Consider the following 26,499-nt stretch of genomic DNA (forward strand, 5'->3'; position numbering starts at 1 on the left):
AATAGTCAGGTTTGTACCAGTTTATGAATGGGTATATAAGGTGTATGAAAACGTGTGTGATTGGCCCAGAATCGTCTAGATCTCCGAGGTTAGTACAGGTTAGGTCTATACCAGTTTTTAGGCACTGTATTATAGTTTTATTAGCTTGTGTGTTTTGTGTTTAGAATAGACTGTGTTAGGTGTAGTAGTGGTGATATTATTAAATTATTTTAGTTTCAACGAACCTTTGTTAAATTCAGTCTTGTTTTGTAACCCGTTTGTGGTTGTTTATCTTATGTGTTGCGCTACGCAGCGGATCACCCAAAACGCGTGTCCGTGTGTTCAAAACAGAGTCTTATAGCATCAACAATAATAAACGTTTAATGAATCAAACGATAAACATTATTGTGTTATAAAACCATTTAATGTTTTCACATTTACGATGTCAATTCATTATCTCATGGGATGTCTAGCCGATCATATCCAGGCATCAAAAGAACGATTGGAACCACACTACCAGCGTTTCAACCAATGTCCAACCTTTACCGGCCCATATTTTAACCTGCTCACAGCACCATCCCACCATCGACAGGACGGTGTGACATGGGTCTTGTCCACTCACGTCCACGCCGTTAAACGTGACGCTACACGCGGGGTTGGCTGGGTGCCGAGCTAGAGCGTAACCAATCAGCATTTTTTGTCGGCACTCCTCCACTTCAGAATTACAAACTTTACACAAAGCCAATGTTTTTAGGTTCTGACAGCTGTAGGGAATAAATTGAATTTTTGTTCATAATTAACCTTTGGAAAAAATCATCGTCACCTCAATAAGAAAAAAAAATGGTAGAGCTTTACATCGACCATTCTATACATCGATTAAAAAAAGAAGTTAAGGTAAGTGTTATATAACATTGCTGTATAACACCATAACTATGTATTAATATGACATTGATATACCACTTAAAGACTGTCTAATTTTTTGACAGGTACATAGGCTACAGACAGAGCCACAAACTCACACACAAGGTCAAAGACAGAGCCACTAACTCACACACAAGGTCAAAGACAGAGCCACTAACTCACACACAAGGTCAAAGACAGAGCCACTAACTCACACACAAGGTCAAAGACAGAGCCACTAACTCACCCTCTAGGTCACAGACAGAGCCACTAACTCACACACAAGGTCAAAGACAGAGCCACTAACTCACCCTCTAGGTCACAGACAGAGCCACTAACTCACACACAACGTCAAAGACAGAGCCACTAACTCACACACAAGGTCAAAGACAGAGCCACTAACTCACACACAAGGTCAAAGACAGAGCCACTAACTCACACACAAGGTCAAAGACAGAGCCACTAACTCACACACAAGGTCACAGACAGAGCCACTAACTCACACACAAGGTCACAGACAGAGCCACTAACTCACACACAAGGTCAAAGACAGAGCCACTAACTCGACCTCTAGGTCAAAGACAGAGCCACTAACTCGACCTCTAGGTCAAAGACAGAGCCACTTACTCACACACAAGGTCAAAGACAGAGCCACTAACTCACACACAAGGTCAAAGACAGAGCCACTAACTCACACACAAGGTCAAAGACAGAGCCACTAACTCACCCTCTAGGTCAAAGACAGAGCCACTAACTCACACACAAGGTCAAAGACAGAGCCACTAACTCACACACAAGGTCACAGACAGAGCCACTAACTCACACACAAGGTCACAGACAGAGCCACTAACTCACACACAAGGTCAAAGACAGAGCCACTAACTCACCCTCTAGGTCAAAGACAGAGCCACTAACTCACACACAAGGTCAAAGACAGAGCCACTAACTCACACACAAGGTCAAAGACAGAGCCACTAACTCACACACAAGGTCAAAGACAGAGCCACTAACTCACCCTCTAGGTCAAAGACAGAGCCACTAACTCACACACAAGGTCAAAGATAGAGCCACTAACTCACACACAAGGTCAAAGACAGAGCCACTAACTCACCCTCTAGGTCAAAGACAGAGCCACTAACTCACACACAAGGTCAAAGACAGAGCCACTAACTCACACACAAGGTCAAAGACAGAGCCACTAACTCACCCCCTCTAGGTCAAAGACAGAGCCACTAACTCACACACAAGGTCAAAGACAGAGCCACTAACTCACACACAAGGTCAAAGACAGAGCCACTAACTCACACACAAGGTCAAAGACAGAGCCACTAACTCACCCTCTAGGTCAAAGACAGAGCCACTAACTCACACACAAGGTCAAAGACAGAACCACTAACTCACACACAAGGTCAAAGACAGAGCCACTGTCCCTCTAGGTCAAAGACAGAGCCACTAACTCACACACAAGGTCAAAGACAGAGCCACTAACTCACCCTCTAGGTCAAAGACAGAGCCACTAACTCACACACAAGGTCAAAGACAGAGCCACTAACTCACCCTCTAGGTCACAGACAGAGCCACTAACTCACACACAAGGTCAAAGACAGAGCCACTAACTCACCCTCTAGGTCAAAGACAGAGCCACTAACTCACACACAAGGTCAAAGACAGAGCCACTAACTCACACACAAGGTCACAGACAGAACCACTAACTCACACACAAGGTCAAAGACAGAGCCACTAACTCACACACAAGGTCAAAGACAGAGCCACTAACTCACCCTCTAGGTCAAAGACAGAGCCACTAACTCACACACAAGGTCAAAGACAGAGCCACTAACTCACACACAAGGTCAAAGACAGAACCACTAACTCACACACAAGGTCAAAGACAGAGCCACTTACTCACACACAAGGTCAAAGACAGAGCCACTAACTCACACACAAGGTCAAAGACAGAGCCACTAACTCACACACAAGGTCAAAGACAGAGCCACTAACTCACACACAAGGTCAAAGACAGAACCACTAACTCACACACTAGGTCAAAGACAGAGCCACTAACTCACACACAAGGTCAAAGACAGAGCCACTAACTCACACACAAGGTCAAAGACAGAGCCACTAACTCACACACAAGGTCAAAGACAGAGCCACTAACTCACACACAAGGTCAAAGACAGAGCCACTAACTCACACACAAGGTCAAAGACAGAGCCACTAACTCACACACAAGGTCAAAGACAGAGCCACTAACTCACACACAAGGTCACAGACAGAGCCACTAACTCACACACAAGGTCACAGACAGAGCCACTAACTCACACACAAGGTCAAAGACAGAGCCACTAACTCACCCTCTAGGTCAAAGACAGAGCCACTAACTCACACACAAGGTCAAAGACAGAACCACTAACTCACACACAAGGTCAAAGACAGAGCCACTGTCCCTCTAGGTCAAAGACAGAGCCACTAACTCACACACAAGGTCAAAGACAGAGCCACTAACTCACCCTCTAGGTCAAAGACAGAGCCACTAACTCACACACAAGGTCAAAGACAGAGCCACTAACTCACCCTCTAGGTCACAGACAGAGCCACTAACTCACACACAAGGTCAAAGACAGAGCCACTAACTCACCCTCTAGGTCAAAGACAGAGCCACTAACTCACACACAAGGTCAAAGACAGAGCCACTAACTCACACACAAGGTCACAGACAGAACCACTAACTCACACACAAGGTCAAAGACAGAGCCACTAACTCACACACAAGGTCAAAGACAGAGCCACTAACTCACCCTCTAGGTCAAAGACAGAGCCACTAACTCACACACAAGGTCAAAGACAGAGCCACTAACTCACACACAAGGTCAAAGACAGAACCACTAACTCACACACAAGGTCAAAGACAGAGCCACTTACTCACACACAAGGTCAAAGACAGAGCCACTAACTCACACACAAGGTCAAAGACAGAGCCACTAACTCACACACAAGGTCAAAGACAGAGCCACTAACTCACACACAAGGTCAAAGACAGAACCACTAACTCACACACTAGGTCAAAGACAGAGCCACTAACTCACACACAAGGTCAAAGACAGAGCCACTAACTCACACACAAGGTCAAAGACAGAGCCACTAACTCACACACAAGGTCAAAGACAGAGCCACTAACTCACACACAAGGTCAAAGACAGAGCCACTAACTCACACACAAGGTCAAAGACAGAGCCACTAACTCACACACAAGGTCAAAGACAGAGCCACTAACTCACACACAAGGTCACAGACAGAGCCACTAACTCACACACAAGGTCACAGACAGAGCCACTAACTCACACACAAGGTCAAAGACAGAGCCACTAACTCACCCTCTAGGTCAAAGACAGAGCCACTAACTCACACACAAGGTCAAAGACAGAGCCACTAACTCACACACAAGGTCACAGACAGAGCCACTAACTCACACACAAGGTCACAGACAGAGCCACTAACTCACACACAAGGTCAAAGACAGAGCCACTAACTCACCCTCTAGGTCAAAGACAGAGCCACTAACTCACACACAAGGTCAAAGACAGAGCCACTAACTCACACACAAGGTCAAAGACAGAGCCACTAACTCACCCTCTAGGTCAAAGACAGAGCCACTAACTCACACACAAGGTCAAAGACAGAGCCACTAACTCACACACAAGGTCAAAGACAGAGCCACTAACTCACACACAAGGTCAAAGACAGAGCCACTAACTCACACACAAGGTCAAAGACAGAGCCACTAACTCACCCTCTAGGTCAAAGACAGAGCCACTAACTCACACACAAGGTCAAAGACAGAGCCACTAACTCACACACAAGGTCAAAGACAGAGCCACTAACTCACCCTCTAGGTCAAAGACAGAGCCACTAACTCACACACAAGGTCAAAGACAGAGCCACTAACTCACACACAAGGTCAAAGACAGAGCCACTAACTCACACACAAGGTCAAAGACAGAGCCACTAACTCACCCTCTAGGTCAAAGACAGAGCCACTAACTCACACACAAGGTCAAAGACAGAACCACTAACTCACACACAAGGTCAAAGACAGAGCCACTGTCCCTCTAGGTCAAAGACAGAGTCACTAACTCACACACAAGGTCAAAGACAGAGCCACTAACTCACCCTCTAGGTCACAGACAGAGCCACTAACTCACACACTAGGTCAAAGACAGAGCCACTAACTCACCCTCTAGGTCACAGACAGAGCCACTAACTCACACACAAGGTCAAAGACAGAGCCACTAACTCACCCTCTAGGTCAAAGACAGAGCCACTAACTCACACACAAGGTCAAAGACAGAGCCACTAACTCACCCTCTAGGTCAAAGACAGAGTCACTAACTCACACACAAGGTCAAAGACAGAGCCACTAACTCACCCTCTAGGTCACAGACAGAGCCACTAACTCACACACTAGGTCAAAGACAGAGCCACTAACTCACACACAAGGTCAAAGACAGAGCCACTAACTCACACACAAGGTCAAAGACAGAGCCACTAACTCACACACAAGGTCAAAGACAGAGCCACTAACTCACACACAAGGTCAAAGACAGAGCCACTAACTCACCCTCTAGGTCACAGACAGAGCCACTAACTCACCCTCTAGGTCAAAGACAGAGCCACTAACTCACCCTCTAGGTCAAAGACAGAGCCACTAACTCACACACAAGGTCAAAGACAGAGTCACTAACTCACCCTCTAGGTCAAAGACAGAGCCACTAACTCACCCTCTAGGTCAAAGACAGAGCCACTAACTCACACACAAGGTCAAAGACAGAGCCACTAACTCACCCTCTAGGTCAAAGACAGAGCCACTAACTCACACACAAGGTCAAAGACAGAGCCACTGTCCCTCTAGGTCAAAGACAGAGCCACTAACTCACACACAAGGTCAAAGACAGAGCCACTTACTCACACACAAGGTCAAAGACAGAGCCACTAACTCACACACAAGGTCAAAGACAGAGCCACTAACTCACACACAAGGTCAATGACAGAGCCACTAACTCACACACAAGGTCAAAGACAGAGCCACTTACTCACACACAAGGTCAAAGACAGAGCCACTAACTCACACACAAGGTCAAAGACAGAGCCACTAACACACACACAAGGTCAAAGACAGAGCCACTAACTCACACACAAGGTCAAAGACAGAGCCACTAACTCACCCTCTAGGTCACAGACAGAGCCACTAACTCACCCTCTAGGTCAAAGACAGAGCCACTAACTCACACACAAGGTCAAAGACAGAGCCACTAACTCACCCTCTAGGTCAAAGACAGAGCCACTAACTCACCCTCTAGGTCACAGACAGAGCCACTAACTCACACACAAGGTCAAAGACAGAGCCACTAACTCACACACAAGGTCAAAGACAGAGCCACTAACTCACCCTCTAGGTCAAAGACAGAGCCACTAACTCACACACAAGGTCAAAGACAGAGCCACTAACTCACACACAAGGTCAAAGACAGAGCCACTAACTCACACACAAGGTCAAAGACAGAGCCACTAACTCACACACAAGGTCAAAGACAGAGCCACTAACTCACACACAAGGTCAAAGACAGAGCCACTAACTCACACACAAGGTCAAAGACAGAGCCACTAACTCACCCTCTAGGTCACAGACAGAGCCACTAACTCACCCTCTAGGTCAAAGACAGAGCCACTAACTCACCCTCTAGGTCAAAGACAGAGCCACTAACTCACACACAAGGTCAAAGACAGAGTCACTAACTCACCCTCTAGGTCAAAGACAGAGCCACTAACTCACCCTCTAGGTCAAAGACAGAGCCACTAACTCACCTATTGTAGAGGTTAGCGACACCATCCATATTAAGATCAAAATTGTAATGGAGGTGGAGATGGTGGAGCGAATTCTGTGAAAATAAACACAAAAATGTGTACATTCACAAATTCTAAGAAAAACACCAAATTGTGTACACTCGCAAACAGTTTGAAAAAAAAAACAGTATTGTGTATATTCGAAATTCTATTAAAAACACATAATTGTGTACATTGGCAAATTCTATGAAAAACGCAAAATGTGTACATTCACAAACTCTATAAAAAAACAAAAATTGTGTACATTCACGAATTCTATTAAACCAAACACGAAAATGTGTACATTCAATTGAAATAGTAACTTGTTCTATGTTAACGCAATGTTATGCCATTTGGTCATTCTAAATAATGCATAAGCGTTATATAAAATGGGTGTTTTTTTCCCGGAAGGCTCAAAGTATTTACATTTTTATTTATTTATTTTTTTTTTTTTAAGAATTTCAAGTGTCAAAGGTCAATATTTGAAGTATGTATTTATTTTGAAATTGCATCCATTGAAACCTAGACACTTAATAAACGAAATATATATATAATGCTCTGCAAATAATTTATACAAAACAATATCAAAACCTGCCTTAATCTTAACACTTAAAATTTTAGGTTAGAGTTGGATTGAAGATTTTGAGAAGTTAACTTTTAGGTTTAGAATATGACTTACACTTACGTTAAGTTTAAATTTAAGTTTTGTTTTTGGGATTTGGTTAAGGACTAATTTAACACACACACACACACACACACACACACACACACACACACACACATATATATATATATATATATATATATATATATATATATATATATATATATATATATATATATATATATATATAACATATATTTCTTTGTTGTTACATAGGTCTCCCTTAGGATTGAATTAAACTGAGCATTTTGTTCCAGCTTACAAGAAACTATGCATTACCCAGTCTTTGCTCTACTTATCGTTTCGTTTGAGCTTTGTCTATTCGCAGGAGAAAGTCTAACTCTGTATGCTTTGTGAGAGGGACGACGTTATTCCCAACCGTTTTGGGACAGACACTTGGTAGTTTTATATTATAGGGTGTGATCAGTGTCGTAGTACACAGCGGCTTCTTACAAACTGGTGCTTGTTGATTTTGTTACAAGTATATATTTTCAATATAAATTTAAATTCGTTTTGATGACTGGAAGAAACTCTGAAAACCACCTAAAAAAACACCTCAAAACCAACTCAACCAAAAAACCCACAACATAAACAATTTGAATATGAACCAAAATTCTATAATCAGAAATAATATTTATTTATTGTTATTATATACAAATTAATATTCGTTCAATAGTTTTATATTAATTTTTAAAATTTTCTATCAACATATTTTTTTTTCTTTACAAACAGATTTTTCTTTTTTCTTTAATGATTTAATCGGGTATAACCACAGACATTTGTAGGTATTGTGACTTAAAAGCACCATGACGAAACAATGGTGTACTGACTCACCTGAAAGTGTGTGGCGATATGCTGGAAACTGCCGTGAGTTATGTGGGTACGTGACGCCTCTGAACCCCAGTACAGTGCATGCAGGGGGAGGGACGGGGTCAACATGTTACACAGGGATCGGTCCGAGCAGGAATCCTGAATGAAATACATGTGTACATGTTACGTGTGTACATGGTACAGATGTACATGTTACGTGTGTACATGGTACAGATGTACATGTCACATGTGTACATGACACAGATAACCGCTATGAAAAAAAAAAGAGCAGTGGTGTGGGCATAGTTCAAAAGATTAAGACATCCTCTTTCTTTATTTCTTTCTCTCTACATATATATATATATATATATATATATATATATATATATATATATATATATATATGTATATATGTTTATATATATATATATATATATATATATATATATATATATATATATATATATATATATATATATATATATATATATATATATATATATATATATATATATATATATATGTGTGTGTGTGTGTGTGTGTGTTACGGTCAAAGCCCGAAGTGCGGTCAAAGCCCGCATTGGCCGGCCAATGCGCGCACTGGCCGGAAGTACTGGCCAAAGTCCGAAAACCTTTAACTTGACAGCATATTTCCTACATTGGCCGGCCAATGCGTGCACTGGCCGGGACGTAATGGTCAAAGTCCGAAAAGTATAAAATTGACAAAGTATTTCATTCATTGGCCAGACAATGTTCGCACCGGCCGGGATGTCCAATCTAGATTAAGTTGTGATCGTGTTTTCATTATTCTGGGTGAGGTTTCATTGTGAGTAACGTATGGTTTGGCTCTTGTTTGTAATGCATTCTACATGCGTTCTATATACAATGCGACATGTAGCCTACCAAAAGGACCGTCAGACCAAGCGACAGACATACCAGATGGCTACCAAAATAAATAATCCAAATCCTAATGGAAGAAAATTTGTGAATCAAGTTATTTCTGAACTAAAGAACGTGTGACCAGAGGCGTAGCGAGGGGGGGGGGGGGGGGGGGCGGGGGGGGGACATATGTCCCCGGGCGCCGACCTTAGGGGGGCGCCAAATTGAAAGTTTGAGGGGAATGCAAATGAAAAGTTCGAGGGGGGATGCAAATCGAAAATTTGCTCCCGAGGGGGGCGCCAAATTGAAAGTATGTCCCCGGGCGCCGGGAAGGGTCGCTACGCCTCTGCGTGTGACTTAAACTTAAACTAGTTCACGGAAATCCAAAGCCAAGGAACGTGCCAACCAAGATGTTTAAAACATGGTGATGACATGGATGCAAACAAATGAATCATTGAGCTGAGAGTCAATTTCTTTCAATTTATGAAAAACCGTTTTTTTCATAAAGTAAACCAACAATCGCCAAACGAAGCCTTGTTTGGATGCAAAACAAAAGTGAGACTTAGCACTTCAAATCTACCAAGAGAGTCTCTCGATAATTTAGTTGCTGAGGAAGATCTTGAGAACATTGAACAAGAAATTAAGGTACCAAGACTCTAAAAAATCAGATACAAATTTTAAACAAGCTGAAGTCGGAGATAATGTTCGCATCTGTATACCAGATGTAGACAGAGGTCGCGGTGATCCCCGAAGCGTGATTGCAGTTGTCATGAGCGTCGAGTGCGCTTTCTACAAGCTAGGAAAGGAACATGGTGTTCTAAAACAACTGTATGCTAGAAGTGAGTTTTCAATTCTTCACGAAAAACTGCTCTCATTGTCTTCCGTTGGCACTGAGAAAAAATCACTATGATCCATCGCATCTAGACAATTACTGACCGGCGGCAAAGGCTACATTTGCTGTAATTGCACAACCAAATGCAAAACAAATCGCTGCAAGTGTAAAAATAACAAGCTACTATGTAATTCTAAATGCCATGAAAGTTCAACTTATTGTAACAAGTGATAATATTGATTTAGACTATAGTATAATAAAATAATTTGAATGTTTCTGTCATTTACTTTAATTAATAATCAATTAAGACTTAATTTCGTGATCCAAACGGTATGAAAAAACACTAAATCTGCGCATGATCTTCTAATTAGGAATTTAGCCGGTCCACCATGGCCAGTCGGCGGACTGGCCGGTCAAAGGCCGAAATCAAGTTAAGTTTCGGACTTTGACCGGTCAATGAGAGGCGATATTGGCCAATGCGCGCATTGGCCGGCCAGTGCGCGCTTTGGCCGACTTCGGGCTTTGACTGAAACACACACATAATATATATATATATATATATATATATATATATATATATATATATATATATATATATATATATATATGTATGTATATATGTATATATGTAAATGTGTGTGTATGTGTATGTTGTGTGTGTATGTTTTCCGTCAATGAATCCAAACCGTGTAGTACAGCTTTTATGTCGTACTAGCCGTCGGTACCCGTTACACGGGAAATTTTGGTGACTTTTAGCTCTCTTCTCTTTACAAACTAGATAGAATCTAGATCTAGAATCTAAGTCTACTTTTTCCGTAGATCTAGATCTAGAATCTACGACTGGCTTGTTAAGTCTAGTTTTTCCGTAGCTCTAGATCTAGAATCCAAATAGATGAAGTAAGTTTTATAAGTTTAGGCCGAGGAAATTGTATTGTATACATTTCATAGCGTACGTCTAATCTAATTGTTTTTTGCGTTCTTGTCACGACAATAAACGCTTTAGTTAGAAACCTGTTTATACATTCAAGTATGCCTTTTTTATTTTCTTTCTTTAAAAAAAAATAGTTTATACATTTAACCATCCACCATATTATTTTCAACAAAAATCCGTATCTTTAAGTTCTCCATATATCGCTGAACATGCTGACGACCTTGCCATAAATATTGCGGAGAGAGCGAGAGAGAAGTACGCACATGGTCTTTTATATATAAGAATAGAACAACTGTAAGCATTTATTCAAACGAAATGTATACATCGATTACATTGCTAGAATACTTCTGCGAGGGTGCAGGGTCAGCATATAATTAAGTTACCAACTGCGATAATAGAAACAACTTACCGACTGTGGTAATAGAAACAGCTTACCGACTGTGGTATGATATAAAATACAACTTTCAGACTTGGGCATGAGTGTGTGAGGCTCTGCCAGGCTGGCGCTGATGTTACCCTCTGCACCAAGAACTTGTACCTTGCCCGTATCGTCATCAACTTCAGTTGGTCCCTGCCTTTTAGGGCCAGGCTGTATAGCAGGTTGTCAGACAGGTAGGTATAGCTGAGATCTAGCTCTGAAAGACAGGTAGGTATAGCTGAGATCTAGCTCTGAAAGACAGGTAGGTATAGCTGAGATCTAGCTCTGAAAGACAGGTAGGTATAGCTGAGATCTAGTGCTGGTAGACAGGTAGGTACAGCTGAGATCTAGCTCTGAAAGACAGGTAGGTATAGCTGAGATCTAGTGCTGGTAGACAGGTAGGTATAGCTGAGATCTAGCTCTGAAAGACAGGTAGGTATAGCTGAGATCTAGCTCTGAAAGATAGGTAGGTATAGCTGTGATCTAGTGCTGGTAGACAGGTAGGTATAGCTGAGATCTAGCTCTAAAAGACAGGTAGGTATAGCTGAGATCTAGCACTAAAAGACAGGTAGGTATAGCTGAGATCTAGCTATGAAAGACAGGTAGGTATAGCTGAGATCTAGCTCTGAAAGACAGGTAGGTATAGCTGTGATCTAGTGCTAAAATACAGACAGGTAGGTATAGCTGAGATCTAAAGCTGAAAGACAGGTAGGTATAGCTGAGATCTAGCTCTAAAAGACAGGTAGGTATAGCTGAGATCTAGTGCTGAAAAACAGGTAGGTATAGCTGAGATCTAGTACTAAAATACAGACAGGTAGGTATAGCTGAGATCTAGTGCTAAAATACAGACAGGTAGGTATAGCTGAGATCTAGTGCTGAAAGACAGGTATAGCTGAGATCTAGTGCTAAAATACAGACAGGTAGGTATAGCTGAGATCTAGTGCTTAAAGATAGACAGGTAAGTAGCCTATAGCTGTGATTTAGCTTTAAAAGACTGATAGGTAGGTATAGCTGAGAAAACACGTAAGTCGGCATTTTGACGAGAACCAAATTTGGTATTTAATAAACACAACATTAAAGAAAAACGGTTATTTATTTAACAGCATCGTTTCGGCTTTCATTAACAAAATAAAGTACTTAAAAAATGGACATACGATTCCACCTCAATACTTTATGAGCAAAAAACGTAACCTACTCTCACATACCAGAGAGGGTGCAGCGAATGACGCAGATTAAGAGTTCTTGAAAAGCTAAATGATCAAATGAAAGGTTGAGACCGATTAACTCATCTATGGCCAGTGTTTTTAAGGTCCTTCGGGAGCTTAAGGTTGCAGAGTTCAATAGCCGCAAGCCTGAAACAGTTTGAGAGTATTAGCTTCATTCAACGGTTGTCCAGTTTATGAGTGACATGTGTGGTAATTGCTGTTGGAGACTGGAGCTATCATCCAAGGTCTGGGTAAATACAACCTTATCGTTTACATTAATGTGTAGTGCTTTTAATGTGGCGTCTTGCACATTTAAAGAAGACAATGATCAATAAAACATATACGTGGGGAGTGTGAGTACAACCCATAACGTACAACTCAACTTTGTGTAAACAGTGGTAGGTTGGGATAGAGAAATTTATCCGCGTCAGGAATGTTAAGGGAGCGTAGAGGAATGTTGAGAGAGTGTAGGGGAATGTTAAGAGTGTAGAGGAATGTTGAGAGAGTGTAGAGGAATGTTGAGAGAGTGTAGAGGAATGCTGAGAGAGTGTAGAGGAATGTTGAGAGAGTGTAGATGAATGTTGAGAGAGTGTAAGGGAACGTTGAGAGAGTGTAGAGGAATGCTAAGAGAGTGTAGAAGAATGCTTAGAGAGTGTAGAGGAATGTTAAGAGTGTAGGAGAATGCTGAGAGAGTGTAGGGGAATGTTAAGCGTGAAGAGGAATACTGAGAGAGTGTAGAGGAATGTTGAGAGAGTGTAGGGGAATGTTGAGAGAGTATAGGGGAATGTTGAGAGTGTAAGTGAATGCTGAAAGAGTGTAAGGGAATGCTGAGAGAGTTTAGAGGGATACGGTGAGAGAGAGAAATCCAGACCAAGCAATCACGCGCAGAATATATAGCAGATTCAAGTTGCCTGGAACGTGTAGTTGGTGCCCAATGGCCAACGTGGGTCAACGTTTAGACCAGAGTTACTGACCTTGGTAAACTTTTAGACCAAAGTTATTGATCTTGGTAAACATTTAGACCAAAGTTATTGATCTTGTTATACATTTAGACAAGAGTTTTTGATCTTGGTAAAATTTAGACCAGAGTTACTGACCTTGCTAGACTTTTAGACCAAAGTTATTGATCTTGGTAAACTTTTAGACCATCGTTACTGACCGTGCTAAACTTTTAGACCTAAGTTACTGACCTTGCTAAACTTTTAGACCAAAGTTATTGATCTTGGTAAACATTTAGACCATCGTTACTGACCTTGATTGACATTTAGACCAGCCTGACTGAGGTCTAACACCACTAACTGATGCTGGTGTTTCAGCAGAGCGGCCAGGGATTTGACCAGACTCGAAACGGGGTGGTCCGTGTCTGGCGTCAGCATGCTCATGTTGGTCAGTCTGAGAGTGAGCAGCTGTTGGTTGTCAGCTTGCAGTAGGATGATGATGAACTGGTGCACCACCTCTGTGTGCTTGCGTTGACCATTGTCCAGCACTGTGATAAGGGAAACCGTTTCAACTGTAACTAACCAACCACCCACATTCTCTAAGCTTTGTAACACCCTACCTGACCAATGAAATGTATCATTGTCTAATGCAGGGGTCTCCAAACTTTTCAGTCCAAGGGCCGCATTAACTATCAAATTTCAGTTCGGGGGCCAGTTTCTTCCAGGCATGTCTTTGATTTTTCTGGGCAAAGTTCCTCAGCCTTCACCAACAAACGATTTTTCCGTGGACAAAAATATCTCCGCGGGCCGAATGAGAGGACTTCGAGGGCCGTAGTTTGGAGACCCCTGGTCTAATGAGATGAGCTCTGACCAATCGAAATGGTTAAAATAGAAGATGCACTATTTAGCGGATATAATAAATGGTGCATTAACAGACCGAAGAGTCGTCGCAATATGAACACACTAAAGATATCGTGCCCTTTTTAATGAACGAAAGCGATGATACACCAAAGACAAGACTTTTAACTACCGCAACAGTGTCATACCGTTACTTCTAAACTATTGAAATGTGTCACTACTTGAAATAAAATCCTGAACAACCTGAACAGTCAGCTGTAATGTGACGCAAAGATTTCCCGTGGTCCCTAGCGCATTGAAGTGCTTTCACAGCTGTGGCAGGATTAAACTTGAAGTGTCCGGTGCGACACGGTAACGGCCTCGGCAGCGGCAGTAGCCAGGCCGTACAGGTGAGAGCCGCGTGGTACCTGTCGGTCTCGTCCAGGAGTTGTAGGACTTGCAGCAAGACTGGGTACGGTAGGCGGGTCCAGTCGGGTCCTGTGGACTGGATGGTATAGCGGATTAGTGGATATTTAAAGGGTTCAACGTTTTAATACATGGACAGGTCCAAGGTTCAATTCACAGATATTCAAGTGTATTAGAGTAATAAACAGTAGAATGGTTAAAAGTAAATTGTAAGAATGACACAATATTTGTGAGCGAAAGACAACAAGATTGTTAACATGCAATCTTCATTCCCCACACAAACCCCTTCACAAAACATCACACACATAATCCCTCACACATAAGTTATATGAGTAGCTCTAGACTCTGCCATTAAGGCATCAGATTTGAAAATGTTGTGACCACCTACCACGTCATGCTCGGTACTATTTTCGCCTGAGTCCTCAAGATTCTCGTCGTCACGTTCGGCAACGGTTGTGTTGGCTGTAGCACGATGGTAAGGATTGAAGTAGCTAAACCTCGACCACTCAGCACCCATTCAAACTTCGTGTGAAAAAACACTGAAGATTATAACCTTTAATTGCAGGTCTTAGCCTTCTCTTTCATGTAAGGTATATCTACTTTGGTGATACAACGATTCTTGATTTTTGTAGTGTTATTGTTTACATGACAACATTAGTAAAATAATCTAATCCTAAATATAAACGTCTCCCGTATTTTGGTGATAGAAACCTCAGCACCTATACTGTAGAACCGGAAGTAAACAAATGTGCTAATCATTACGTGATGACGTTGTACTCAAAAAAATAAATGCGAACTCCCGACTATACACTTTTCAATAAAGCGTGAGTGATATCCCCTAAACTTTTCTTCTATATTCTTATCTAACAGTAATGGGGATGGTAATTTGAGTTCAATTGTGTAATAGAAATTTTTACATTAATTATTTTTCAAATACTTCGTTTAAAAATATTCACTATAATAAATATATATTTTAAATTTCGTCTACCTGACATAAACCACGTTCTAGTTATTGGCTAATGAGAAACCGGAAGTAGATTACGTATCATTTCCGGTTACTAGAAATCGCTCAAAAGTTAATATAGAGATCAACAGATTTGTTACAATACTTATATCCGGAAGGATGCAGAATGTCAAAGATTGTCAAATTCTCTATTTATGCGAGATTATTGGCCCTCAACTTAAACCTAAATACTAGATTATTAGCCCTCAACTTAAACCTAAATACTAGATTATTGACCCTCAACTTAAACCTAAATACTAGATTATTGGCCTTCAACTTAAATCTTAAACTCAAACGAAAACATTAATTATATCAAATCGTCACTTTAACCGGAAACTGACATTAAACTGGAACTGCAAATATAACCTGAACCTGAGCTTTCATTACCCCGTCAGTGTTCCAGCCTTTCTCTTTTGACCGGTTTGTTCTGCTGACCCATCAATGTAAACTGTTTCATTAGTTTATGGGGATATGTTCTTTAGTGGGCCATCACTATAATTTGTATTGGGGGATATGTTCTTTAGTGAGCCATTAATGTAAACTGTTTCATTAGTTTATGGGGATATGTTCTTTCGTGGGCCATCACTATAATCTGTTTCATGTGTTAATGGGGGTATGTTCTTAGTCAGCTAGTTTGATTTTTTCTTTAGTTCTCTAAGTTTCTTATTTGTTACTGCATCGATGCTCAAGTAATCGATGGAAATTTTAATGTGCGATAGAAAAGTTAATGTTGGAGTCCTGGGGAAATAACTCGATTACAAGTGAAGAAGGCATCATCATGATTACAGTTTTTGACTTTTACTTTTGAGTTACCACAGGCTAAGTTAAGTCTAGGCTCGGCTAGGCTCGGCTAGGCTCGGCTAGGCTCGGCTAGGCTAGGCTAGGCTAGGCTAGGCTAGGCTAGGCTAGGCTAGGCTAGGCTAGGCTAGGCTAGGCTAGGCTAGGCTAGGCTAGGCTAGGCTAGGCTAGGCTAGGCTAGGCTAGGCTAGGCTAGGCTAGGCTAGGCTAGGCTAGGCTAGGCTAGGCTAGGCTAGGCTAGGTTAGGTTATGTTATGTTATGTTAGGTTTCGACGAGTGTTTTAGATGACTTTTAGTTATAAATGATGAACAATCATGTTATTAAATCAAGTTATGCAACTTTTTCTCATGTTAAGTTAATCTTTACCCTGTGAACAAAACCCTATGGTCAAACCACCTGTGGTCAAAGGTCCGCGTATCAGGTTAGGTTAGATTAGCTCACTGATTCAAACATAAATTTTATTCACATTCTTCAACCTCTCACATTTTAACACAATCAGCAAGAAGACTTAAACACTTTATTGGATTGTGTGATGTCTGAAGAATTATTTAAACACTTTAATCGACTGCGTGATGTATGTAAGTATGGAAGATGTTACCGACAGCAGTACTTATACACTTCAGGAAAAGTTCAGGTTTTAATATGTGTAAACATTTATTAAATGATAGGTGTTTTAAATATTGATGTTTGCCTGAATTACTTGCACGTTGATATGACATCTTCACAGGTGAATACATTACATGTTGTAGTTATATCACGTATTTCTAGTTGGGTACAAATAGTTGGGTACAAATAGTTCGAGAGGATTTTTACGCTGGGTACAGTCAGTCTGCGGTTTTATACCAAGACAGTATCAATGTCATGACGCTACCAAGACAGTATCAATGTCATGACGGTACCAAGACAGTATCCATGTCATGACGATACCAACACAGGATCCATGTCATGACGATACCAACACAGGATCCATGTCATGACGATACCAACACAGTATCCATTTCATGACGAAGGTCAAATTTTCCTTGGCCAATTGAATGGAATTTCTCCAGTTTTTTCATGCGCTTCTAAAACATCTACGTGCCTTCCACACTTGTATTGTCTACCCTATGTATTGCTCCACCAAACATCCACTTGACTGCCACTATTGTTGTTCTCTACTATATGTATCACTCCGCCAACCATCCACACGTTTAGACAACCCTGGCCAACAACCCAACGAAAGACGTCAACCATCCCTGCGTCAAACTGACGTCTCTACCGTTCAGGTTGACGTTACAGACGTGCTTGGTTGGGTGACTGGCGATGGCTCGTCTGATTTGCTGCTCAACCTTGAACTCTCCGAGCATTTCGAAAGTGGTCAATTTCACTGACAAACTTTCTAAATTGTGACACCTGAGAAAAGCATAGAACTCCATTAATTTTAATCGGATCAGGCTCTCAACAAAAAATAACGTGTGTATGTATATATATATATATATATATATATATATATATATATATATATATATATATAATATATATACATATATATACATATATATACATATACATTTATCTTTAAATTTTAGGATTGTCGATTGTAGGTCTGTATCATTTTTGAATTTCGAAGACTTAAGACCGAAGTGTTAGGTCAGCAAGACTGTAGGATAGGACTAGGAAAGAAACTCGTTAGGACTTTTTTGTATACTGTTATGAGTAGGACCACAGGATTGTATAGGTCGACTTCACCTTTTGAAAAAGTCCCCTAAAATGTCGCTATCTTCAAAGAGGCCTAAATCAATGTGGAGATGACGTAGGGAGATCTGTGAAAATGAGAGGCAACATTTGAGTTGTGATCTGAACTGTTTATGTTGCACATGACATTCTCAAAGAACTGAGATTCGACAGGCGCACACCGTCTGTACAAATACTTAAACACATACTTAAACACATACTTAAACACATACTTAAAACATACTTAAACACATACTTAAACACATACTTAAACACATACTTAAACACATACTTTAACACATACTTAAACACATACTTAAACACATACTTAAACTTATACTTAAACACATACTTAAACACATACTTAAACATGCTTTTAAAATCCATATGCAGGAAAATGTTAGGGCTGAACAATGTCAGTTCATACTTTCTTAGTTAACGATGTGTACGCTACCTAGTCAGCCATTCGTACAACATATCCACTATATCAAAAAATCACATCCAATTTATCTAACAACACATCCACTGTATCAATTATTGCACCAACTATACCAAACAGCACATCCACTATACTTAAGGTCTCAACTGCTATAAAGATCACATCCACTATACTTAAGGTCTCAAATGCTATAAAGATCACATCCACTATACTTAAGGTCTCAACTGCTATAAAGATCACATCCACTATACTTAAGGTCTCAACTGCTATAAAGATCACATCCACTATACTTAAGGTCTCAACTGCTATAAAGATCACATACACTATACTTAAGGTCTCCACTGCTATAAAGATCACATCCACTATACTTAAGGTCTCAACTGCTATAAAGATCACATACACTATACTTAAGGTCTCAACTGCTATAAAGATCACATACACTATACTTAAGGTCTCAACTGCTATAAAGATCACATCCACTATACTTAAGGTCTCAACTGCTATAAAGATCACATACACTATACTTAAGGTCTCAACTGCTATAAAGATCACATACACTATACTTAAGGTCTCAACTGCTATAAAGATCACATACACTATACTTAAGGTCTCAACTGCTATAAAGATCACATCCACTATACTTAAGGTCTCAACTGCTATAAAGATCACATCCACTATACTTAAGGTCTCCACTGCTATAAAGATCACATCCACTATACTTAAGGTCTCAACTGCTATAAAGATCACATACACTATACTTAAGGTCTCAACTGCTATAAAGATCACATACACTATACTTAAGGTCTCAACTGCTATAAAGATCACATCCACTATACTTAAGGTCTCAACTGCTATAAAGATCACATACACTATACTTAAGGTCTCAACTGCTATAAAGATCACATACACTATACTTAAGGTCTCAACTGCTATAAAGATCACATACACTATACTTAAGGTCTCAACTGCTATAAAGATCACATACACTATACTTAAGGTCTCAACTGCTATAAAGATCACATCCACTATATTTAAGGTCTCAACTGCTATAAAGATCACATCCACTATACTTAAGGTCTCCACTGCTATAAAGATCACATCCACTATACTTAAGGTCTCAACTGCTATAAAGATCACATCCACTATACTTAAGGTCTCAACTGCTATAAAGATCACATACACTATACTTAAGGTCTCAACTGCTATAAAGATCACATCCACTATACTTAAGGTCTCAACAGCTATAAAGATCACATACACTATACTTAAGGTCTCAACTGCTATAAAGATCACATCCACTATACTTAAGGTCTCAACTGCTATAAAGATCACATCCACTATACTTAAGGTCTCAACTCCTATAAAGATCACATCCACTATACTTAAGGTCTCAACTGCTATAAAGATCACATCCACTATACTTAAGGTCTCAACTGCTATAAAGATCACATACACTATACTTAAGGTCTCAACTGCTATAAAGATCACATCCACTATACTTAAGGTCTCCACTGCTATAAAGATCACATCCACTATACTTAAGGTCTCAACTGCTATAAAGATCACATACACTATACTTAAGGTCTCAACTGCTATAAAGATCACATCCACTATACTTAAGGTCTCAACTGCTATAAAGATCACATCCACTATACTTAAGGTCTCAACTCCTATAAAGATCACATCCACTATACTTAAGGTCTCAACTGCTATAAAGAACACATCCACTATATTAAACATCAGATCCCCTTACCAAACATCATATCCAATATATTTAACATCACAGTCACTGTATCAAACATCACAGTCACTGTATCAAACATCACGTCCACTACCACACATCACATTCATCGCATCAAACATTACCATGCATTATCAGTTGGACAAACTAGCGGCGTAAACTATATGTGGTACTCGTATACGCCTATACAAATAAGGTTCACACTAACGGACAAATTAGCAATACAACTAGACTAATTAGGTTCACACTGACGGTCAAATTTGTGGTCCCACTGACGGTCAAATTAGTGGTCCCACTGACGGTCAAATTAGTGGTCCCACTCACGGTCAAATTAGTGGTCCCACTGACGGTCAAATTAGTGGTCCCACTGACGGTCAAATTACTGGTCCCACTGACGGTCAAATTAGTGGTCCCACTCACGGTCAAATTAGTTGTACCACTGACGGTCAAATTAGTGGTCCCACTAACGGTCTATTTAGTGGTCCCATTGACGGTCAAATTAGTGGTCCCACTGACGGTCAAATTAGTGGTCCCACTGACGGACAAACTAGCATTCATGCTGTGGTGTCTCATAACGTATTAAAATGTTTAGGGAAGGCAAAAGATAAATAGAATGTTGAGATTTCCGATTCATCCAAGAACCTATTTATTCAAGAACCATCAATTCATCTATAAAACTATCAATTCATCCAAAAAAAAACAACATTAATTCATCCCAAAAAACCTCCAATTCATCTAAGAACCACCGATTCATCCAAGAACCACCAATTCACCCAAGGACCATAATTCATAAAAAAAAAAACCATCAATTCATTCAAGAACCATTAAATCGTCCAAGAACCACCAATTAACCCAAGAACCATAATTCATCCAAAAACCATCAATTCATCCAAAAACCATCAATTCATCCAAAAAACCATCAATTCATCCAAAAAACCATCAATTCATCCAAAAAACCATCAATCCATCCAAAAAACCATCAATTCATCCAAAAAACCATCAATCCATCCAAAAAACCATCAATTCATCCAAGAACCACCAATTCACCCAAAAACCATTAATTCATCCAAAAACCATCAATTCATCCAAGAACCAACAAACCTGAAAGTTGGCGGCGATTCTTTGAAAGCAATGTTGCAAGCGAGCCTTATCCACGGTGCGCGCAAAAATCCAATGAAGTTTATGTAACGGCATCGAAGGGGTTAAAATGTTACCAACTGACACGCCATAATAACAATACACACTCTGAGGGAAATAGAGGATACAGTGGAGGTCATAATACATTGAGAGAAATAGAGGATACAGTGAAGGTTATAATACTCTGAGAGGAATAGAGGATACAATGGAGGTCATAATACACTGAGAGAAATAGAGGATACAATGGAGGTCATAATACATTGAGGGAAATAGAGGATAGGGTGGAGGTTATAATACTCTGAGAGAAATAGAGGATACAGTGGAGGTCATAATACACTGAGAGAAATAGAGGATACAGTGGAGGTCATAATACACTGAGAGAAATAGAGGATACAGTGGAGGTCATAATACACTGAGAGAAATAGAGGATACAGTGGAGGTCATAATACACTGAGAGAAATAGAGGATACAGTGGAGGTCATAATACACTGAGAGAAATAGAGGATACAGTGGAGGTCATAATACACTGAGAGAAATAGAGGATACAGTGGAGGTCATAATACACTGAGAGAAATAGAGGATACAGTGGAGGTCATAATACACTGAGAGAAATAGAGGATACAGTGGAGGTCATAATACACCGAGAGAAATATACATTGAAGGTCATAATACACTGAGAGAAATAGAGGATACAGTGGAGGTCATAATACACTCTCTGAGAGAAATAGAGGATACAGTGGAGGTCATAATACACTCTCTGAGAGAAATAGAGGATACGGTGGAAGTTTTTGGAACAACACGCAGTGGCCGTTGTCATTAGTTATTGGACGTGTTAGTTCATCAACTCACAGTCATTGGCTGGATCAACACCTCAACTTTGAGTGCTGGACAAGCGGACGACAGGGCCTGCCATGCCGAGGGGGTTGTCCGAATGCTGCAGTCGTACAGGTTGTTGGCGTGGACGGTCATCACACGCAGGCTGTTGCAGGCTGTCGCAGCAAGCAGGTACAGCACGGTGTCCGACAGGTAGGCGTGGCTAAGCTGCAGGTCTGCAAGATACGGCGAGGGTTTTGTTGGTGATGCTTAATGGTGGTGGGAGTCGGTGTGGTTTTGTAGGTTGTGGTTTGGTGTTTTGTTGTTCGGTATTTTGTGGTTCGATGTTTTGTGGTTCGATGTTTTGTGGTTCGATGTTTTGTGGTTCGGTGTTTTGTAGTTCGGTGTTTTGTGGTTAGGTGTTTTGTGTTTCGGTGGATTGTGGTTCGATATTTTGCGGTTGGATATTCTGTGGTTTAATAAAATATGTTAAAACTTCCTTCATGACAACAAATTTTCACTCAAAATTATTTAAAACGTGTACATTCACAGATTGTAAAAACAATAATTTAAAAAATGCACTTTTAAAATAAACCTACATATTGTACACCAACGATACACACATTAAAGCAACGAGACATACTGTCTGTAAACCTACGAGACACATTGTCAAGAAGGAGACACACTGTAAACCAAGGACACACAACCTATGAGACACATAGTAAACCAAGGACACACAACCAACGAGACACACAACCAACGAGACACACAACCAACGAGACACACAACCAACGAGACACACAACCAACGAGACACACAACCAACGAGACACACAACCAACGAGACACACTGTAAACCAAGGACACACAACATACGAGACACACAACCTACGAGACACACTGTAAACCAAGGACACACAACCTACGAGACACACAACCTACGAGACACACTGTAAACCAAGGACACACAACCAACGAGACACACTGTAAACCAACGAGACACACAACCTACGAGACACACAACCTACGAGACACACAACCTACGAGACACACTGTAAACCAAGGACACACAACCTACGAGACACACAACCAACGAGACACACAACCTACGAGACACACTGTAAACCAAGGACACACAACCTACGAGAAACACAACATACGAGACACACAACCTACGAGACACACTGTAAACCAAGGACACTCAACCTACGAGACACACTGTAAACCAACGAGACACACAACCTACGAGACACACTGTAAACCAAGGACACACAACCAACGAGACACACAACCTACGAGACACACTGTAAACCAAGAACACAACCAACGAGACACACAACCTACGAGACACACTGTAAATCAAGGACACACAACCTACGAGATAACTTGCTGAGACTTGACACGACCAACAGAAAGTTGGAGTGCCTGGCCAAAGCTCGTGAGCAGCTCTGGTTGACCAGCCCGTTGATGTGGAGGGTGTGGAGCGTTGTGTGGCAGTTCAGGGTGGCCGCCACTAGCAAGTCTAGACCTGGTTCATGGTTTTTATAAACATTTAAAGTTTGGTGACTTAGGTAGGGCTGGCACCGTCAAATTGAGAGTTAAATCTACTAATTAGTTAAAGACCAGTGTTGCTGACAAATAATATTTAGATTAGCGTTAATTATTATTTTGTTCATAAAATTGTGGATATGTTTAAACACAATAAATGATTATGTGTCAACATGTATTACGCCATACGACCTGTTGACTAGATTTAGGACAAAGTCTTTGGACTTCGTCGACATTTAAATTAACGTGAGAGACCGTTAATATGAACTGAACTTAGCTAACACCTAGACCAATGTTGTAGACCATCAATATTTAGACCCAGGTTACCGACCTTCGTAAAGAACTAGACCAGCGTAACTGACCTTCGTAAAGAACTAGACCAGCGTAACTGACCTTCGTAAAGAACTAGACCAGCGTAACTGACCTTCGTAAAGAACTAGACCAGCGTAACTGACCTTCGTAAAGAACTAGACCAGCGTAACTGACCTTCGCAGAGAACTAGACCGGCGTTGCTGAGGTCAAGCACTTGAAGTTTGCGCTGGTTTTCTAAGAGAGAGGCCAGTTTTTCCTCACACCTGGGGTAGGCGAAGGGTGACCTCAACATTCGCATGTTGGTCAGGCTGAGAGTCTCCAGTTTCCGGTTGTTGGCGGTCAGTAGAGCGTCCAGTAAGTCGGACAAAAATCGATTGCTTGAGGAGATGTCTCCATCTTGAAGCTCTGCAAAACAGTTGGTATTTGGTTTTAGCATGTTTTAATCTTTACTGTTCGATACTTATCCTTGTCTGATAGACGTTTCCAGCTTGTTTGATTAGATTTAAAATAAAACCTCCTAACCTGTACCATCGGCTATAATGTGAAGCAAAGATTTCCCCATCGTTTCTACAAAACTGATCAGACTTTGGCTGTACTTGGTGTTCAACTTGAAGTGTCCCGTGCGCCACAAGGCTGGACTAGAGAATGTCAGCAGCCAGGATTTACACGTGAGAGCAGCGTGGTACCTGTCTGGGTTGTCCAGGTGTTGGAAGACTTGAACCAAGACCAGGTAAGGTAGACGGCTCCAGTCAATCCCTGTAAACTGTAGGTTAGAGGTTAAATGGACCAAAAATTCTAGTGAAGTAAGAAAGAAAAGCGTAAAAAAAAGTTTTAGAGGCGATTTTAAAACAGTAGCGTCGTTCCTGAGTAGCCGACATCACCTTAATCCAAAACGTGAGTTCAGTGAAACGGCTCTAGCTGTAACAGATGTCTGATCCCAGATGTCTGATCCCAGATGTCTGATCCCAGATGTCTGATCCCAGATGTCTGATCCCAGATGTCTGATCCCAGATGTCTGATCCCAGATGTCTGATCCCAGATGTCTGATCCCAGATGTCTGATCCTAGATGTCTGATCCCAGATGTCTGATCCCAGATGTCTGATCCCAGATGTCTGATCCTAGATGTCTGATCCCAGATGTCTGATCCCAGATAGCCTGGGACAGATCTGCAGAGTTATCAAATACCTTCCCGACACACAATATACCACGCACACACATAATACATACATTGATATGGGCCGTCAGATAAGTAAAGAGCTGTGTCCCCTTTCAAACCTGAAGGTTAAGTTGAGTTGACCTGTTACCTTGACCTCGGTACATGATTGAAGGGATAGTATGGTCAGATAGTATGGTCAGGACTATGCCCAGCCGCCTTTACTTTCCTTAACGTGAGTCCTGCACCCATCAGAGCTAGGTGGACACAATGACTTTTAAAAACTTGAACCCGGATTCAAACTCAAGGTTTGTGGTTTAGCAGAAGTGTGCTCTACCATTCGAGGATTCAAACTCAAGGTTTGTGGTTTAGCAGAAGTATACTCTACCATTCGACCACGCCGTTTTACAATTATGAAAACCTACCAAACTCTGTTGGGTACGATTGTTGGCTGCGTCAACTGTGTCGTCTGTCTCACGTTTGAAACGTTTACTTGGATTTGAGGTCCCAAATCTCGACCACTCAGCGCCCATCAAAAATTGGATTGTTCGTGCGCTCAAATAAAGAAATGTTTACAAGCTTGTATTCGGTCTAATCCTTCTCCCACATGTACGACGTAGTAATGTGGTCTCAGGATTCTAGATTTTTGTAAGGTGTGTGATCTACCTCACTGTGAGTCAGTTATCTGTCTGTAAGTCATACATCACAGCCTTTAGCGTCATGTTTTCTAATGCGTTGATGGAAATAAACACTCAACATCCGCCATATTGGATCGGCGGAAGTGAACGATGATGAATTATGCATTATTTGATGACGATAGAATCTGCTGGTAAAATCAAAAGATCACACCGGAAAAAATGTTGTTCAAAATAAAGCGGGAGTAGGATTCAATAAATAATCTCGTATATTCTTATATGATTGGAAGGCATTTACAATGCAATAAAGAAGTTGGAATATCAAAGTTAGTGACAAAACTACTCGAATAACGAAAAAAAAAACTAAGATTATGCTTTATGAGAATATGATACAAAATTTGTTTACCTCTAAATGTTTTTGAGAAACAGGAAATAGAGGGGATACCCGTTCTGGTTGTCGGTTGAAAAGTTGATAGTAATATTTGTACAACAGCTGTACGGATA

At 40.9% G+C, this 26,499-nt stretch overlaps 2 protein-coding genes across 2 annotated transcripts; both read right to left on the bottom strand.

Moving 5' to 3' along the window:
• Nucleotides 1–394: 394 nt before the first annotated feature.
• LOC131952556 (uncharacterized) lies at nt 395–15,446 on the bottom strand. Its single transcript, XM_059315278.1, has 8 exons — nt 15,091–15,446; nt 14,541–14,781; nt 13,754–13,987; nt 12,502–12,648; nt 11,314–11,513; nt 8,261–8,395; nt 6,745–6,818; nt 395–743 (listed from the first exon to the last, which is right to left on the bottom strand). Exons 1-8 carry the CDS (start codon nt 15,217–15,219, stop codon nt 470–472), a joined length of 1,434 nt encoding a protein of 477 aa, XP_059171261.1. The 5' UTR covers nt 15,220–15,446; the 3' UTR covers nt 395–469.
• A 1,571-nt stretch (nt 15,447–17,017) lies between these two features.
• On the bottom strand, nt 17,018–26,158 carry LOC131952542 (F-box/LRR-repeat protein 21-like). Its single transcript, XM_059315262.1, has 8 exons — nt 25,786–26,158; nt 24,729–24,969; nt 24,381–24,611; nt 23,725–23,874; nt 22,384–22,583; nt 21,499–21,642; nt 18,233–18,306; nt 17,018–17,896 (listed from the first exon to the last, which is right to left on the bottom strand). The coding sequence occupies exons 1-8, from the start codon at nt 25,891–25,893 to the stop codon at nt 17,695–17,697; spliced, it is 1,350 nt and encodes a 449-aa protein (XP_059171245.1). The 5' UTR covers nt 25,894–26,158; the 3' UTR covers nt 17,018–17,694.
• Nucleotides 26,159–26,499: the final 341 nt, after the last annotated feature.

Source organism: Physella acuta, unplaced genomic scaffold (genome assembly GCF_028476545.2).
Source record: "Physella acuta isolate Inbredline_101_S28 unplaced genomic scaffold, ASM2847654v3 ptg000876l, whole genome shotgun sequence".
NCBI lineage: Eukaryota > Metazoa > Mollusca > Gastropoda > Physidae > Physella > Physella acuta.

Coding starts and splice junctions, on each gene's coding strand:
- LOC131952542 (XM_059315262.1), bottom strand. CDS start 25,893: ATGGGCGCTGAGTGGTCGAGATTTGGGACCTCAAATCCAAGTAAACGT. Junction 24,970..25,785: donor ATCGTACCCAACAGAGTTTG/GTAGGTTTTCAT, acceptor TCTAACCTACAG/TTTACAGGGATTGACTGGAG. Junction 23,875..24,380: donor CGGTCTAGTTCTCTGCGAAG/GTCAGTTACGCT, acceptor ACCATGAACCAG/GTCTAGACTTGCTAGTGGCG.
- LOC131952556 (XM_059315278.1), bottom strand. CDS start 15,219: ATGGGTGCTGAGTGGTCGAGGTTTAGCTACTTCAATCCTTACCATCGT. Junction 13,988..14,540: donor CATTACAGCTGACTGTTCAG/GTTGTTCAGGAT, acceptor CCCTTATCACAG/TGCTGGACAATGGTCAACGC. Junction 11,514..12,501: donor CATTCGCTGCACCCTCTCTG/GTATGTGAGAGT, acceptor CCTGTCTTTCAG/AGCTAGATCTCAGCTATACC.